Raw genomic sequence first — 14201 nt, forward strand, 5'->3', positions numbered from 1 at the left:
GGAAATTTGGCAACATTTGATTGCTCATACGGCGTTCTTCCTCAGCACGGCAGAGCAGCACATGCTCCAAGATTCATACCCTACCTATTCCACCTTTTTCTCAGGTGCTCTTCCCTGGATTCCGGCAACTGAGTATCGGTTGCGGTCGTTCCCATGGCAACCAGCGCTCACCCTTGCCACTCCGCGTGGAAATCCGCCCGATTCAGCGATAATCCCAGCCGGGATCCCAGTGATTCGTCAACGGGGGCATAGCACCATTATCTCCTCACCAGTGGCGTGGCGTGCTTTGCGATATATCGATCGATACGCCACTCAAACCTATGAAAAAAGATCGATTATTAGGGTGTTCGCAGCGAACACCTTAGTAATCGATTCTTTACCATAGCTTCAAATGGCGATATATCGATAATCGATCATTCACGCCACGCCACTGCTCCTCACTCATTCCAGCGCGGATGTCGGCGAGACTGCACGGCGGAAAAGCGGGGTTTCTTTTTCGTGAGCGGCGGAAGCGGCGCGTTTCCGGGCGCAAATTGACTCAAGAGCCAGTCGGTAAACTCGGCGACCGGTTGATCGATCACTTCTCCGAGACCTATTCATTACTCGCTTGATTGATCGGGGGTTAAAGAGCGGGTCCATCGGGTGGCTCGCCGTTTGATCACCCGAGAAAAGATTCTCATGAAGGTTTGCTAATGGACGGGGGGCCCGTGGGCGGGGCTTACGTTTTATCCGTGTTCCCTTACAAAATATTTGTAAACGGTTTTGGAACTATTTCTTGGACACGGTAAAAAATTTAAGGGGTTATCCCCTAAAACTGTGGTACCACCCCACGACTTTCCCTCACCCACTGGGGTGGGTATTAACCAACCCAGTGTGGTGTTGGGTTAAATCTCAATGGAGAATTTGTGCGCAAATTTTTTTATCGCTTCATCTGGAAGTGCTTAAAGAGCTGATTTCACAGTTTTTTTTAAAAAATTTTTTTGGTATCAGAAATAGTATAAAAATAGATTTAAAGTTGAGAAAATGCACCGCCTAGTGACGTCATCTGGCGGCATTTCCCATTTAAACACAAGTAATTTAGCATATTAGATCATTTTGTCATATCTTCTTCAATAATTGCTCAATTCATGAACCAAGGGTATCCTCGTGTTCAGTTCACTCAGTAGTTTCCACTTAAACAGGAAATTCATCAAATTTTAGACACCTGAAAATTCTCTATTTATTTTTAAAACGGGGAAATAACTCCTAGAATGACAAAGATTCGTCGAAAAGTTTCAGCGCTAAGGCCGATTTGTTTTCATTAACGGAAAAAAAGGTGCGGGTTAAGTACCAACGTCGACATTTCCAATTAATTGTGATAGTACCCTAATAAACTAGGTTACATACCCAAATGTTGCTGCACTACGCCAACTTGAGTTGCGGTTCTACCAAAATTAATTGGAAACCATTTCATCCAACAAATTGAGGTAGTACTTTAATTTTAGGCGATAATTCCCAACACTTTTTTCCGTGTTTTAAAAAATAAAACTTGAGGTATCTTTTTGCGGTAGAACTCGATTTACATTTTATTTACACAAGTAGAATTTAGAAAGTGCTATTGTTCCTATAAATCATGTCAGAATACACAACTTGACGTAATATTTTACAGTGTCACCTGTACGCTCCGGCCGTGCGTGACGTCAGATGGACTGATTCATCGGTGTATTTTAGTCTTGAGTGCAAGCACCATTTTCTAATTTTCCGAATGCAAAAGCACAATACGTAATCAGTCAAAAGCAGAAACTCTTACCATCGTGAAGAGGGTCTATCGTGTGGATCATCAACTGAAGCAACCCATGTCTAAATTTTTGATTCCCCGAGGCAGACTGAGAGCTTCTATCTTGGTTAGGTGCCTGAACAGGCGTTTGATGCTGAAACAAAATAAAGCTTTTTTAGAATAATTCGTCATACTTAAGTGAGAGGTGATGCATTTCAATCTGCCGTGTTCGGTTCAGAAATCTGGCGGATAGATTAAAATACAACTGCATGCATAGATTTGCACGTGCGCTCACACGTCTTCATGTCAACATGGGTCTTTTTTTTAAGTCGACATTTTATGTAACGGACATTTAAAAGATGACATTACGACAGTAGGTATTTTTTATTGGACATTTTCATAGTTGGACATTTTAGACTGGACATTTTCACCTGTCACCCTAAAATCCACCCTAATCGTTGGAATCGCCACTTAATCTAGACCAATAAGAAACTCCGAAGTCACATAACAAAAAACTTGACACCTAATGATGCAAAAAGAATCGGCGTGATATAACGAAACATTGAATTTATTTGCCAATCGCAACGTCCCGCACAAAGATTCTTTTCTCTCCCGGCGAATGCAGGGAAATAATGAGCGGCGAGTTTGGGTTTGCTGATTCGAGCATTTGTACCCGGGGGTCGGGGCGCCGGATCCCTTCCGAATAGCAAGCGAGCGTTTTGTCTGGCGGATAAAAGAGATTTCGGGATTGTGCAGGGAAGATAGCACTGCGGTATTTCACCCGCGTCTCGCTTTCAATTACCGCGCCCTCCCTCCCTATGCGAGAACCGCTCAACTCCAACGGGTCCCGTACCTACGATGCGCGGTTCTCGCCCGATGCGGCAGCGCTCATTTCCCGATCGCTTGCCGGTAACAAAGCGGATACAGTGTTCTTCTCGCCAACAGTGGAATCCCTCGAGTCACAGCGCCAAGCGCTATTGCCGAATTCGGTTATCTGAAATTGGACGTGTTTCTGCCAAACGGAACACTGTGCATTAAGACATGAGCCCTGAGACCCGTAAGAATATATGCATGTCAGGGCTCACGTCATAATACACATAGTTTGGTTTGGCATGAAATACGTCCGATGGACCACTAGACAAGGTACAAATTTCAGCATTCCAGTCCAAATGTGATACTCTAAAGGATGCTCCATCAGGTATGTTCAGTTATACTTATACGTCTTTTTATCAAAGGAAGAAACTTGAGAGTTGTTGAAAGAATGATAAAGTATTTTAATATTCATTCTTTTTTTTCTAGTAAAACTTTTTCATTTATAATATCCTGCTCATGCTTGAGCACTACCTGAAGAATGAAATTAGCCGTTGAAACAGTTGCTCGAGTTGAAAAAATATTGTTTCTCACGTGAATCCTGTCAAAAATCATGAGAGCATCGGTGAAGGCTGAAAATCACCCTTTTGCTTGAAACTTTTAACGAGAAATCGGCGCATTTTTTACCCTCTCGCCTCGAGAAAAAGATAACAGAAAGATTTAATTTAATTAAAATCAGTCACCCGAAACCTCGCGCTGAATTCAAAACTTCCTTCATCATGCGAAGTTGCCAGATCGCTTGTAAAATCATCTGAGCAAAGGGATTTAGTATCTCTATTTTGAGACTTTTGGTAACAAATACCCTCTCTTTACGGACGGCAACTTACATTGAAAAATGAAAAATGATTATGTTTCCGTTTTCAAGAGGAAGGTGTAGAACAAAGCATTTTTCGAAAGACACAAAGCATCGTAGCAGTTGTCGACGCGACAGTGTCATGTTGTTAAAAACGCCTTCATACAACTATTCGTGTTGAACGGATGTCCGCGTTGCATATGTAATGCATTGAAGGCGCTTTGACTTTGCGCGCTTTCCAGCTACAGTAAAATCTTCCCTCCGCTCAAAATCTCTAAGAAGACTTAAGACGGAAAAAGAGAAGGACTTGGGACTTTTGAGCTGAATTCAGCTTCTTAATCCCAACAGTAAATGACGCGGTTCCACGCTGAAATCAACTTATAATGGCAAACAAACCATCTCTCTGTACAAGAGCCGTAATTGTAGCACCTTCATGGGTAGCCCCTTTAGTCTAAAATTGTGGTTAGGGAAAGTATAAGGAGACCTTTTTCAGCAAAAAAGTAATAACGAACTTTGGGTGTAGTTCAAGCTGAATCATCTTGTAGGAACTTCGATAATTTACCTTTAAAATTAGGGGAAAAAAATCCTAAACCTATGAGAAAATATGATGGTTTCACCATATTTTAAGGAATGTCATTAGGGACCACGAAAGTCATTATTGCAGAATTTGCTTTTTTGTTTACTTCAATGTATCGCATCAAAATCATTGACATCCTTCGTGAGGATCCGTTTACAATGCAATTTATTATAATGGACCACTAGACAAGGTACGAATTTCAGCCTTCAGTTACATGTTTCTTGACTAAAATTGACGTTAAACCCGATGCGCACAACGAAAATTACCGAAATTCACTCCTCACGAAGATATTCAATGATTCTTGATGCGTGAATTCAAACCACCCGCTCATGAAAACTCTCTTTTTGTGTCGTAGTATCTTGATTTATTTTGTGAGTACTTATCGTACTCTTTAAGAATGTCTGAAATTCTTAATATGTTGGATCGCCTTCTATTTCGTATGATACTGTGCATCACCTCTGTTGTGAAATAGTTGCTGGAGGCGCCGTGGCACGCCTCGGCGCGGCCGCGGCGGGCGGCTAGCCAGCGCGCATTGGCGCCTACAAACCTAAGGGGATACTTCAAGCATTGCGCATTGCGTGAAGTATCCCCTTAGGTTTGTAGGCGCCAGTGCGCCAGGTAGCACGCCGCTCAGCTCTCTGTGTATAGCACTCACTTGTACTGAGTTTCGCGGTGCGTAAGTGGTCTGGGATTTTCTCTCTCTCAGTATTTAGTTTTCAATAATTGTGATTATTGATCATGAATTGATCACAAGGATATAACTATATTCCAATCTCAACAACTGACATGACGTGACTGTAACAAAATTATCGACCCGCGTTTCATAGAGAAAAGAAAGGGTTTGGTTCCAACTTTCGGACGATGGAGCGCGTTCACCGCACGAACCTATTATATATTTGCGGCTGTCAAAATTGAGACAGCCCTGCATGTATAGAATCACTAACCTAAAGATGCTGAAATTTTAAAGGAAAAATATGCATAACTTCGCTCGGAAATAAACGTTTTATCGAAGGAAATTTGGCAACTCTCTAATGTTCATACGGCGTTCTTCTTTAGCACGGCAGCAATGGGAGAATCGGGGCCTAACCTAACCTAACCCTGGTATGTGACCGAAAAATTCCAATTTTTCAGATAATTTTGTTCGCAATTTCACCTTAAGATTTTGAAAATCTAAAGGAAAAACATTCATAACTTCGCTCGGAGATAAACATTTTATCGAAGGAAATTCGGCAACTCTCGAATGCTCATACGGCGTTCTTCCTCAGCACGGCAGAGCGCGAAGGTGCCATATTTTATTCACACGAGAGGCGACGCGACACGGGCGGGGCGTCGTGTTGACGGGGCGACATCCACCCCCGACGTTGCCGGATCTCGCAAAATACAGGAATATCCCCCGAGGAACGGAGGATCCGCGCGAGACTCACCCGGGCGGCAACGTCCTCCTCCTCGGATCCCGGCTCCGCAACTAATCATTCGCCAAGATGAAAACTTAATTGAATTTCTGACTTAATTACCCGAGCTCAAACTGCATGCACGCCGATCCCTAACTTCGCGCTCCAAAGGTCGCTGTCCCGGCACCCCCGCGCCGCCGCCCCCCGGGCATTTCACCCTTGAGCTCCGCTAATTCGAGGCGGCCCGGGTGGCGCGCTCCGGGTCTCGCGATAATTTTACCCACCCGGCGAAAAATTATACGAAAACCACACGGGGACAAAGTGGGGGATTCGGATTCAAGGACTCAGCTGCGTCTACTAAAACATGAGCAAATCTTCGCGATTTAATTTCGATGAATTTAATAAATACAGCGGCTGCTCTTGAGAATCAGCCATGAGCACAATTTCAGCCAAAAATGGACCGAGTTTAACAGAAAGGAACTAAGCCACATCAGCGATTGCCAAGTTTAACTGGGCAATTATATTTTTTTACGAGAGAACGGTTGTTCGGATTCCTTTGAACATTTTAAGGAATTTGTTTCGCACCACGGAGAATTTTCACTGAAATTTGCACGAAAATCCACACAACCGTTTTCATGTAAAAAATTAAATTGCCCAATTAAATTTGGCAATAGCTGATGTGGCTTGGTTCCTTTCTGTTTAACGCGGTCCAAATATTACCACCACTACCGCTACTACTATACTAATGGAGATGTTGCATGTGTGAGGAATTTGCGATTTGACTGTTGATCCTTATGTAAATGTTGGCGATAAACACGGTGGTGCCACTGGTTTTTTCTGAAATTAACTCCCAAGCTCAAAAAAAGCTTTCAAGTCGAGGACAAAATGGAGGGGATATCCCACGCTATCCTGAGAGTCCACCACTACATCAAGACAAACTCTCCGTGCAAAGATAGGGATCAAATACATTAGCAGGGTTGCTGTGCTTTCAGTTTTAGTGTCCCCCCCCCCAAGTGGCAGCCCTGTCAATGTATTTGCTCCCTATCTTTGCATGGCGAGTTTGTTAAGATGTAGAGGTGGACTCTCAGGGTAGCGTGGGATATCCCCTCCATTTTGGCCTCAACTTGAGAGTTTTATTTGAGCTTGGGAGTTAATTTCAGAGAAAACCGGTGGCCACATCGTGTTTCTCGCGAACTTTAAGATAAAAATCAACAGTCAAATCGCAAATTCCTCACATATGCAACATCTCCATTTACAATGTCTCTATATACTCACAGAACAATTATATTAGGGATAAGGAAACTATGAGAGAGCGCAAAAAATCTGCATAGAGGGATTTGGATCTTAGCGTCGTGTGGCGTTTCGTGGTCTGTGGTCAACTCGGAGGTGAGCAACTAATAATTATGCAGTGGAGTCTTTACATGGACGTATTTCTGCCAAAGGGAACTATGTGTATTATGACCTGAGCCCTGTTATGCATGTACCGTTATGGGTCTCAGGGCTCATGTCTTGATGCACATAGTTCCGTTTGGCAGAAATACGTCCACATGAGAGTACGATTTGCGGTTCATTTGTGCGGACTATAAAGCCTCAGCATTAGCTTTGTCCTCTTCCCTTGTGCTTTACTTGATATTTTTGTTTTAGGATAGTTATGCTTTCATTCAATTTCCAAGTTGAGTGTTCTCAGCTAACTTTTGCCATAACTAAACAATTTTTTATGTTTCTTTTTCCTCCTTTATCGGGCTGTATCAGATAATACTCACTTTTTCTTTTTCGCCCGATTTTATTTTTTTAATTATTTTTTTTTTTATTTCTTTATTTCAAATCGGGCGAAAAAGAAAAAGTGAGTATTATCTGATACAACCCGATAAAGGAGGGAAAAGAAACATTTTCAAATCGGGCGTAAAAGAAAAAGTGAGTATTATTATTAAACAATTTTTATTTTGATCTGTTCCAGGTGTAACTGGTAGCTGAAGATACGATCGTTATGAGGGTGAGTGCCATCATTTTAGTTTTAACTTACATTTTTTCAAGATACTTTAAAATCATCCCAAGCGGCATAAATTGATTCTTATTTTTTTGTTTCCGCTTACTTAAGTGTGCTGAAATAAAAGAAGATAATTAATGAAGAGGGGAATGACGAGAGAAAAAATAAAATGAGGACAGATTTAAAAGAATGTAAAATAAATAAGAAATGACTGATTAATTTTTTGAAGGTATAATAGAGTTATGCTCAGTTTCCTGTGGAGAACGGCAAACGTCTTTTTTAAACCTCTTAACTTTTTTATATTTAATTTTTCAGAGGTAAGTTAATGCGTGTTAGTTCTCCTCAATTGAATATAATCCAATTTTACAAGCAACACAAAAATGACCTCGATGAATTCAAACGCGATTTATTTGTAGCATCAAACTATAGTCTTTTAGAGGTTTTTATCGCATTGCAAGAAAATATGGAAGAAAATACTCAGGATTCTAAAACACTTGCAATTCTCATTCCTCATGTTTATACGGTTATTATTATTTATCCGCGTAAAGTAGAGGAAAGGCTGGCAGTGCAGAGAAGGGATGGGGGGGGGGGGGGGGAGAGAGAGAGAGAGAGAGGAGAAGTTCGAGCTCGAAACCTTGATTATGCGGAATCGTAAAGCAGTGGAATTATTATTTTAAAAAAATAAATTTGAAAAATAATTCACCAGTTCCCTCAACTCCCCTCTCGTAATCACTTATACAGCCTCCCTAAGTGAAGATTAACGAATAAAAGCGGCAGGCCACATGTTCAGTCTCCATTTAGAAGTGAGGGGAGCGATTTTGGATATAACGCAGAACTTTTTGGTCACATTAGCTTATAAAAATGAATTTCAAAAGCAAAAAACGCCCCGCCTCCTGTTAATGCCATATTTTCCAGAAGAAATATACTTCTCAGTTCTTGGAACGATATTTGGACTGAAACATCATGCTCATTACAAGAAAATGAACACAACGTAATGGAAATCGCCTCATGCTTGGGGCTTGTCAATGCGATGACTATTTTATCTTGAATCTAGTGCTTGTCAGAACTAATGGTGCAAGTAGGAAAATATGTTTTTGAACAAATTCTATTTATTGAACGAAAAACTGATGAAAATTATTACTTGAGGTGCTCCGGTAAAAATTGGCGATAAGAGCTGCGTTTCAAAATACCATACGAATTCTTATAGCCGGCTAAAGAAGGCTACAGAAAATCATACAACTGTCTGTAGAATGCGGAGAAAATCATACGGCCGGGCTATACGAAGCGATGAAAAATTATGCAGCCGAGCTATAGTTCCTATCGCCGGGCTTTACACTTTATCGCCTGGCTGTTGCTTTTTCCCCATCGATTATAAAAGGCTATAAGAAATTGTGTAGAAATTCGTGTGCTTTGGAAATCATTAAGTTTGATACGGAACCACCTTAATATTTACAAAACACACATTATATTTTCCTTTAATACATATTTTTTTTTCATCAATTAAAATGAGAATAATCCATACAGGATGTGTAAACATTTCAAAATCATGAGTTGAATAACGCTGACGCCACCAGATTAAATATTAGAGCTTAACACAAAGTGGAGCGGCGACGCACTGGCGCCTACAAACCTAACAGGGATACTTCACACATTGCGCAACGGCTGAAGTATCCCTGTTAGGTTTGTAGGCGCCAATGCGCGTTTCGCGCTGGCTGCCCGCCTGCCGCGCCGCAGCGTGCCACGGCGCTTGAAGCAACTATTTCACACCAGACGTATTGCCCAGTATCATACGAAACTGAAGGCGCTCTAATATATTAGGAATGGCAGGCATCCATCAAAAGTACGGAGCTTTCCTCGCAAAATAAATCAAGATACTACGGCCCAAAAAGAAAGCAGAAGTCCTAAAACTCACTAAGTCGTAGCATCCGTAAGTAACGTTTAGCATACACTTTATCGCCTGGCTGTTGCTAAGTCGCCATCGGTTATAAAATGCTATAAGAAATTGTGTAGCCGGCTATAGAAGCTATTGGAAATCTTACAGCCGGCTGTAGGTCTATGGTATTTTGGAACACAGATTCTACTGCCAATTTTTACCAGGGTGCTCACGAAATGTTTCATTACCTACAGAATATGTATTGACAATTTTAAGAAAAATAACGTTATTTTGTTTTTTCTTCCCCTTCAAAGAACAGCAGTAAAGATTCTGAAATGCCACCATTGAAATCCGCACTTTTCAAATTCCACAGGTATGCATGCACCTCTAAAGGAGGCATTTCGATAATCCGAATGAGCCAATGAGCCAACGAAAAACTGTCAATTTATGTAATCTTTATTCCCGTTTGTGACTCCATGAGGGGGTTGTCTTGACTCTCAGTATAATGGGACTCCAGGTTCCATTAAACTGGGTCCATATGTGCGGGGAATGTACGCTTTTGAGGACTGTCTCAACAGAGAAGATGAAAATGAAAGTTGAGGAACAGAGGAATGGTAAGATCCGAGAGACCGTCGCTTCGCTCCTCTGACGTAAGGGTGCAACTCGATTTCCAAGTGGCCCTGCTCTCCGTATAACTCAATGTTTTCTGCGGCTCATGTGGAATTAGAGATACGCTCTTACGTCAGCGGAGCGATGAAATGAGGCGGGAATCTTAGGGCGGACAGAGCCGAACAGCTAACAACTTTCCACGGAACGCCAGGGATTCTCGGAATGCAAAGCTCGAGAGACCACTCAAAATTTTTGAGCCGCGCTAAGCTATGCGGCCATCATGAGACTCGTTTTTAGCAGTATAAGTGGAGGATGATGTTGTCAATAAAGACGGAAAAATCAGAGATAACATATTATAGAGACCCCAAACTGCTACCCTCCCTACACTGTAAAAGTGCTGTTGGTTAATTGACGTTACACGTAATGAAATTAAAAGTTCAATACTGTCCTTTGTTGTTGAGGGCTTCTTATACACCTTCTAATCACAGTTTTGAACCGAAAGAACTACATAGGAAGTGATCATAAATACGGCCTTATATTGAGGGACGGTCCGTTTGCTATTTTAACCCTCTGTGGCATAGCGTTACAAATTAAGCAGATAGCTTAAAATACGCATATTTCTTACGCAAATTGTGAAGTTAAGATTGGAATTCCGACTCTCCCAATGCGCTCATCGTGATGTTTGAGTCATTTTCTACAAGAGAACACTCATCTCTTTGCTCTAGCTGAAGTCTGCAACAGGCATGTTCATATAACCTCGTCTAGCCCTGTGGCCCTTCCGACATTCATGAGTGATCATTCGGTGAATTTTATGCTCAACAAGTTGTGCATCGGACATCATGAGGCGAAAAATAGATCTAATCGCCGAACTTGACTTTTCGCTCATTTAATCACATCGCATTGACCTTCCTGCACGGGGACAGTAAAATATACTGTCCCTGGAAAAATCGACGTTAAGTCAGGAGCCGTCAATTATTACGTTTTGCTTTAATCAGAGAGGGGTGAGGGTCTTAGTCCGTATCCTGGATACGAGACGGGAAGAAAGGGATAGGATCTAACTGCCGACCACAACGTTATCTTACCCTAATGTTGGTGTTGGGCATCCATTTTTGTTAGATTTCGATAATTTTGGTGAAAATATTAACAAATATCGATTTTTTTTTGCGTGTCTAAGGAGGTCTAGTAACTCTTAGCATTCGAGCAAAATCTCAATTTGTTGAAGTCTAAAAAACTAAAAACAGTGGATGAAAAGAAAAATCGTCCATATCTCACGAAGTAGGCTTTTCATTTATTGAACAAAAAAACAGAGAGACTTAGAGAGAGAACACACAGGAACATCTAGAGGTCACATCCTCATCATTGTGAGAGACAAAAAACAAACAGAGCGCTCCAAGTGAGCGACTGGGGAAACCAAGAGACAAATCAAGATAAAATATCACTGAGTGCATACTGACACCCTCCCTCGCTCTGGGATATTTTGAACCACAAAGGAAATTTAAGAAAAAAAAACTAACAATTGAGGCAGTTACGGAATATCGGGCAAAAAAAAGGAACAACAATTTAAGACAAGGACTAAAGAGCAACACCAAAAAACTTACTCGCAGAACTTTGCTTAAATTTGAAAGTTACATTGAAAATCAAAAGGAGGCGCAAAGTGTCGCTTAGACATTTAAGATTAATTTAGGTACAGTTGTTCTGTGTAATTTCTGTAAAAAAAAACGAAAAAGTTTTTACAATAAGCCTCTAAGGAAAAATAGAGAAACAGTTGAGAAACAAACGCAAAATTAATGCAATAAAAATAATTAATCAGTTACAAGACCAAGCATTTGGGAAAATTGCAAAGTTTTGGGGCCGGTGAGAGGTTTGGTAAAGAGGTCAGCACAATTTTCATTACTGGGGACATAAACCGTGTCTATTTCTCTCTCACTTACCAATTCTCTAACAAAAGAGTATTTTACAACAAAATGCTTGCTTCGTTCTTTGACAGCGTCATTCTGTGCAATTGAATTAGCGCCTTGATTGTCGCAGAAAATTTGAATAGGTTTACAGGGTAGTAAGAAACAATGATTTATCTCTGCCATAAACGTTTGGAGCCATGTCAACTCACAGGCGCACTCATACAGTGCGATATATTCCGCATGAGTGCTGGAGCTCGCGACACATTTTTGTTTGCGGCTCCTCCATGACACTGCTCCGCCACCAATTACCAAAGCATAGCCAGTGATAGACTTGCCAGTTACTTTATCACCTGCCCAATCGGAGTCACTATTACAAGTGAACTTTCCTCCCTTTTTAAACGACAATTTATAATTGATAGTCTTCTTTAAATACTTAAGTAGATGAATAACTCCCTTCCAGTGAATTTCAGTGGGATTAGCACAGAATTGACTTAGCTTACAGACTGCAAGCGCTATATCAGGGCGAGTGCAAGTGCTGAGGTACAAAAGACTGCCAATTGCTCTCTGATACGTTTCTTTGTCAAAGCACTCCTCTTCAACCTTTGACTCAAAAATACCACTTGGAAGAGGGCTAGACGTTCCTTTACAATCAATTAAAGAGTAATCTTCTAGTAAAGACACGATATAGTTACTCTGGTGTATAAACACAACATCCTTTTCTGGGCGTTCAAATTGAATCGACAGAAATACGCTAACATCACCTAAGTCTTTTACTTGTACATGTTGAGCAATTTCATTCTTAAAAATAGTTAAGGCAGCTGTTGTGCCGGCTGCCAAAAATCATCGACATAAACAGCCACAATGATCCCTGTCCTGAAGTAGACACAGGGTTCGCTTACGCATTTTTTAAATCCTAAGATTAACATAAGTGAAGTTAAAAAATCATACCAATTTTTGCCGGACTGTTTCAGACCATATAAGCTTTTCAGTAACTTGCAAACAAGACGATTTCGTTTGTAGGGCAGGCCTTCAGGAATCTCCATGAAAACGTCCTCTTCTAACGTGCTGTGGAGATACGCCCCTACCACATCAAGGTGTTGAATCGACCAGTCATTCTGTATTGCAATGCATGTCAGCAGCCGAATTGTCTTCTTCTCTACCACCGGGCTAGTCGTGTCAAAATAGTTGACTCCATAGAGTTGGTTGAAGCCTTGAGCGACGAGTCTTGCCTTGAATTTCAAAGTTTTCCCATCAGGGCCTTCTTTTAAGGCGTAAACCCATTTGCAACCAATAACACGCACTTTAGGGGGACGTTCCACAATTTTCCATGTTTCTTGCGATTCAAGATTCTTCAATTCTGCATCCATCGCAGCTTCCCAGTTTTTGGAGTCAGGGCTGTTGAGTGCCTCATGAGCGTTTGCTGGTACAGTATGTGCATGACTGTATACAGTGTTGCAACAAGGTAGAGTACACAGCTGCCTTTCAGCTCTCTCACGGTTAGAACGCCTTAAACCTGTAACATCAACAACTGCTGGACCCTGATTTCCTGTAGGATTTGGTTGGGCAGTATCTCCCTCTGGATCACCAATTTCTGGAGCGTGGACCTCATCCAAGGGCAGGTTATGATCAAAAGTTTCTTCGGTATTATCTTCATCAAACTGGTCAAAATTTATCATTAAAGGTTCTTCACGTATTTCTGTTTGTTGATTCTTGTAGGGAAAAACATTTTCTTGAAATCGAACATCTCTGCTTATGATCACCTTTTTCCGTTCCGTACTCCAGAGGCGATAACCTTTGACATTGTCCGGATAACCAAGGTGGATACATAACTCAGCTCTTGGGCTCAACTTATCTTTAGGTACAACTGCAGCCCAGGCTTGACAACCGAACACTTTCAATCTATTAAAATCTTTTTCGGTCAATTTCTTGCCATGCCAGAGTTCCAAGGGTATCATACCCTTTATCGCGGACGAAGGGCTGAGATTTCGGAGAAAACAAGCAGTATTGAGGGCTTCGGCCCAAAATGTCTGAGGCATGCCAGATTGAATAAGTAAAGAGCGTACAACAGCCATGAGAGTCTGGTTCATTCTTTCCGCTTTACCGTTTTGCTGAGGGTTTCCGGGAACTGTTAATCGATGAGAAATGCCCTCATTTTCCAAATACTTGATGAACTTACCACTGAGGTACTCTCCACCATTATCGCTCTGAAGCTCTTTAATCTTGGTATTATGTAGGTTTTCGACCCTTTTCTGAAATTTCACAAATTCTCCCATTGTATCACTTTTATTCTTTATGGGGACAGCAACTACAAAATTTGTGTGGTTATCTATGAAGGTTGCAATATACTTTGCTCCGCCCATAGAATTTGGACTAATTGGACCCATTAAGTCTGAATGGATGCGAGCCAAGACATTTTCCGTTCTTTCACTCCGATCCGGGAATGGACT

At 41.4% G+C, this 14201-nt stretch overlaps 1 protein-coding gene and 1 long non-coding RNA gene across 2 annotated transcripts in view; one reads left to right on the plus strand and one right to left on the minus strand.

Annotated features, from left to right (window-relative positions):
* LOC109036479 (uncharacterized) overlaps window positions 1–14201 on the plus strand; it is a 117100-nt gene that overhangs the window by 92885 nt on the left and 10014 nt on the right. The window contains exon 3 of the long non-coding RNA XR_002009370.2: window positions 7345–7380. This is a non-coding gene — a long non-coding RNA (uncharacterized lncRNA). The remainder of the gene's footprint in view (window positions 1–7344; window positions 7381–14201) is intronic.
* Window positions 1–14201, minus strand: part of LOC109036476 (sodium/potassium/calcium exchanger Nckx30C) — a 173337-nt gene that overhangs the window by 74782 nt on the left and 84354 nt on the right. The window contains exon 3 of the mRNA XM_019050716.2: window positions 1790–1910. Within this exon, the coding sequence (XP_018906261.2) occupies window positions 1790–1910 (121 nt within the window). The remainder of the gene's footprint in view (window positions 1–1789; window positions 1911–14201) is intronic.

This window comes from Bemisia tabaci, chromosome 6, assembly GCF_918797505.1.
Source record: "Bemisia tabaci chromosome 6, PGI_BMITA_v3".
Taxonomy (NCBI): Eukaryota; Metazoa; Arthropoda; class Insecta; order Hemiptera; family Aleyrodidae; genus Bemisia; species Bemisia tabaci.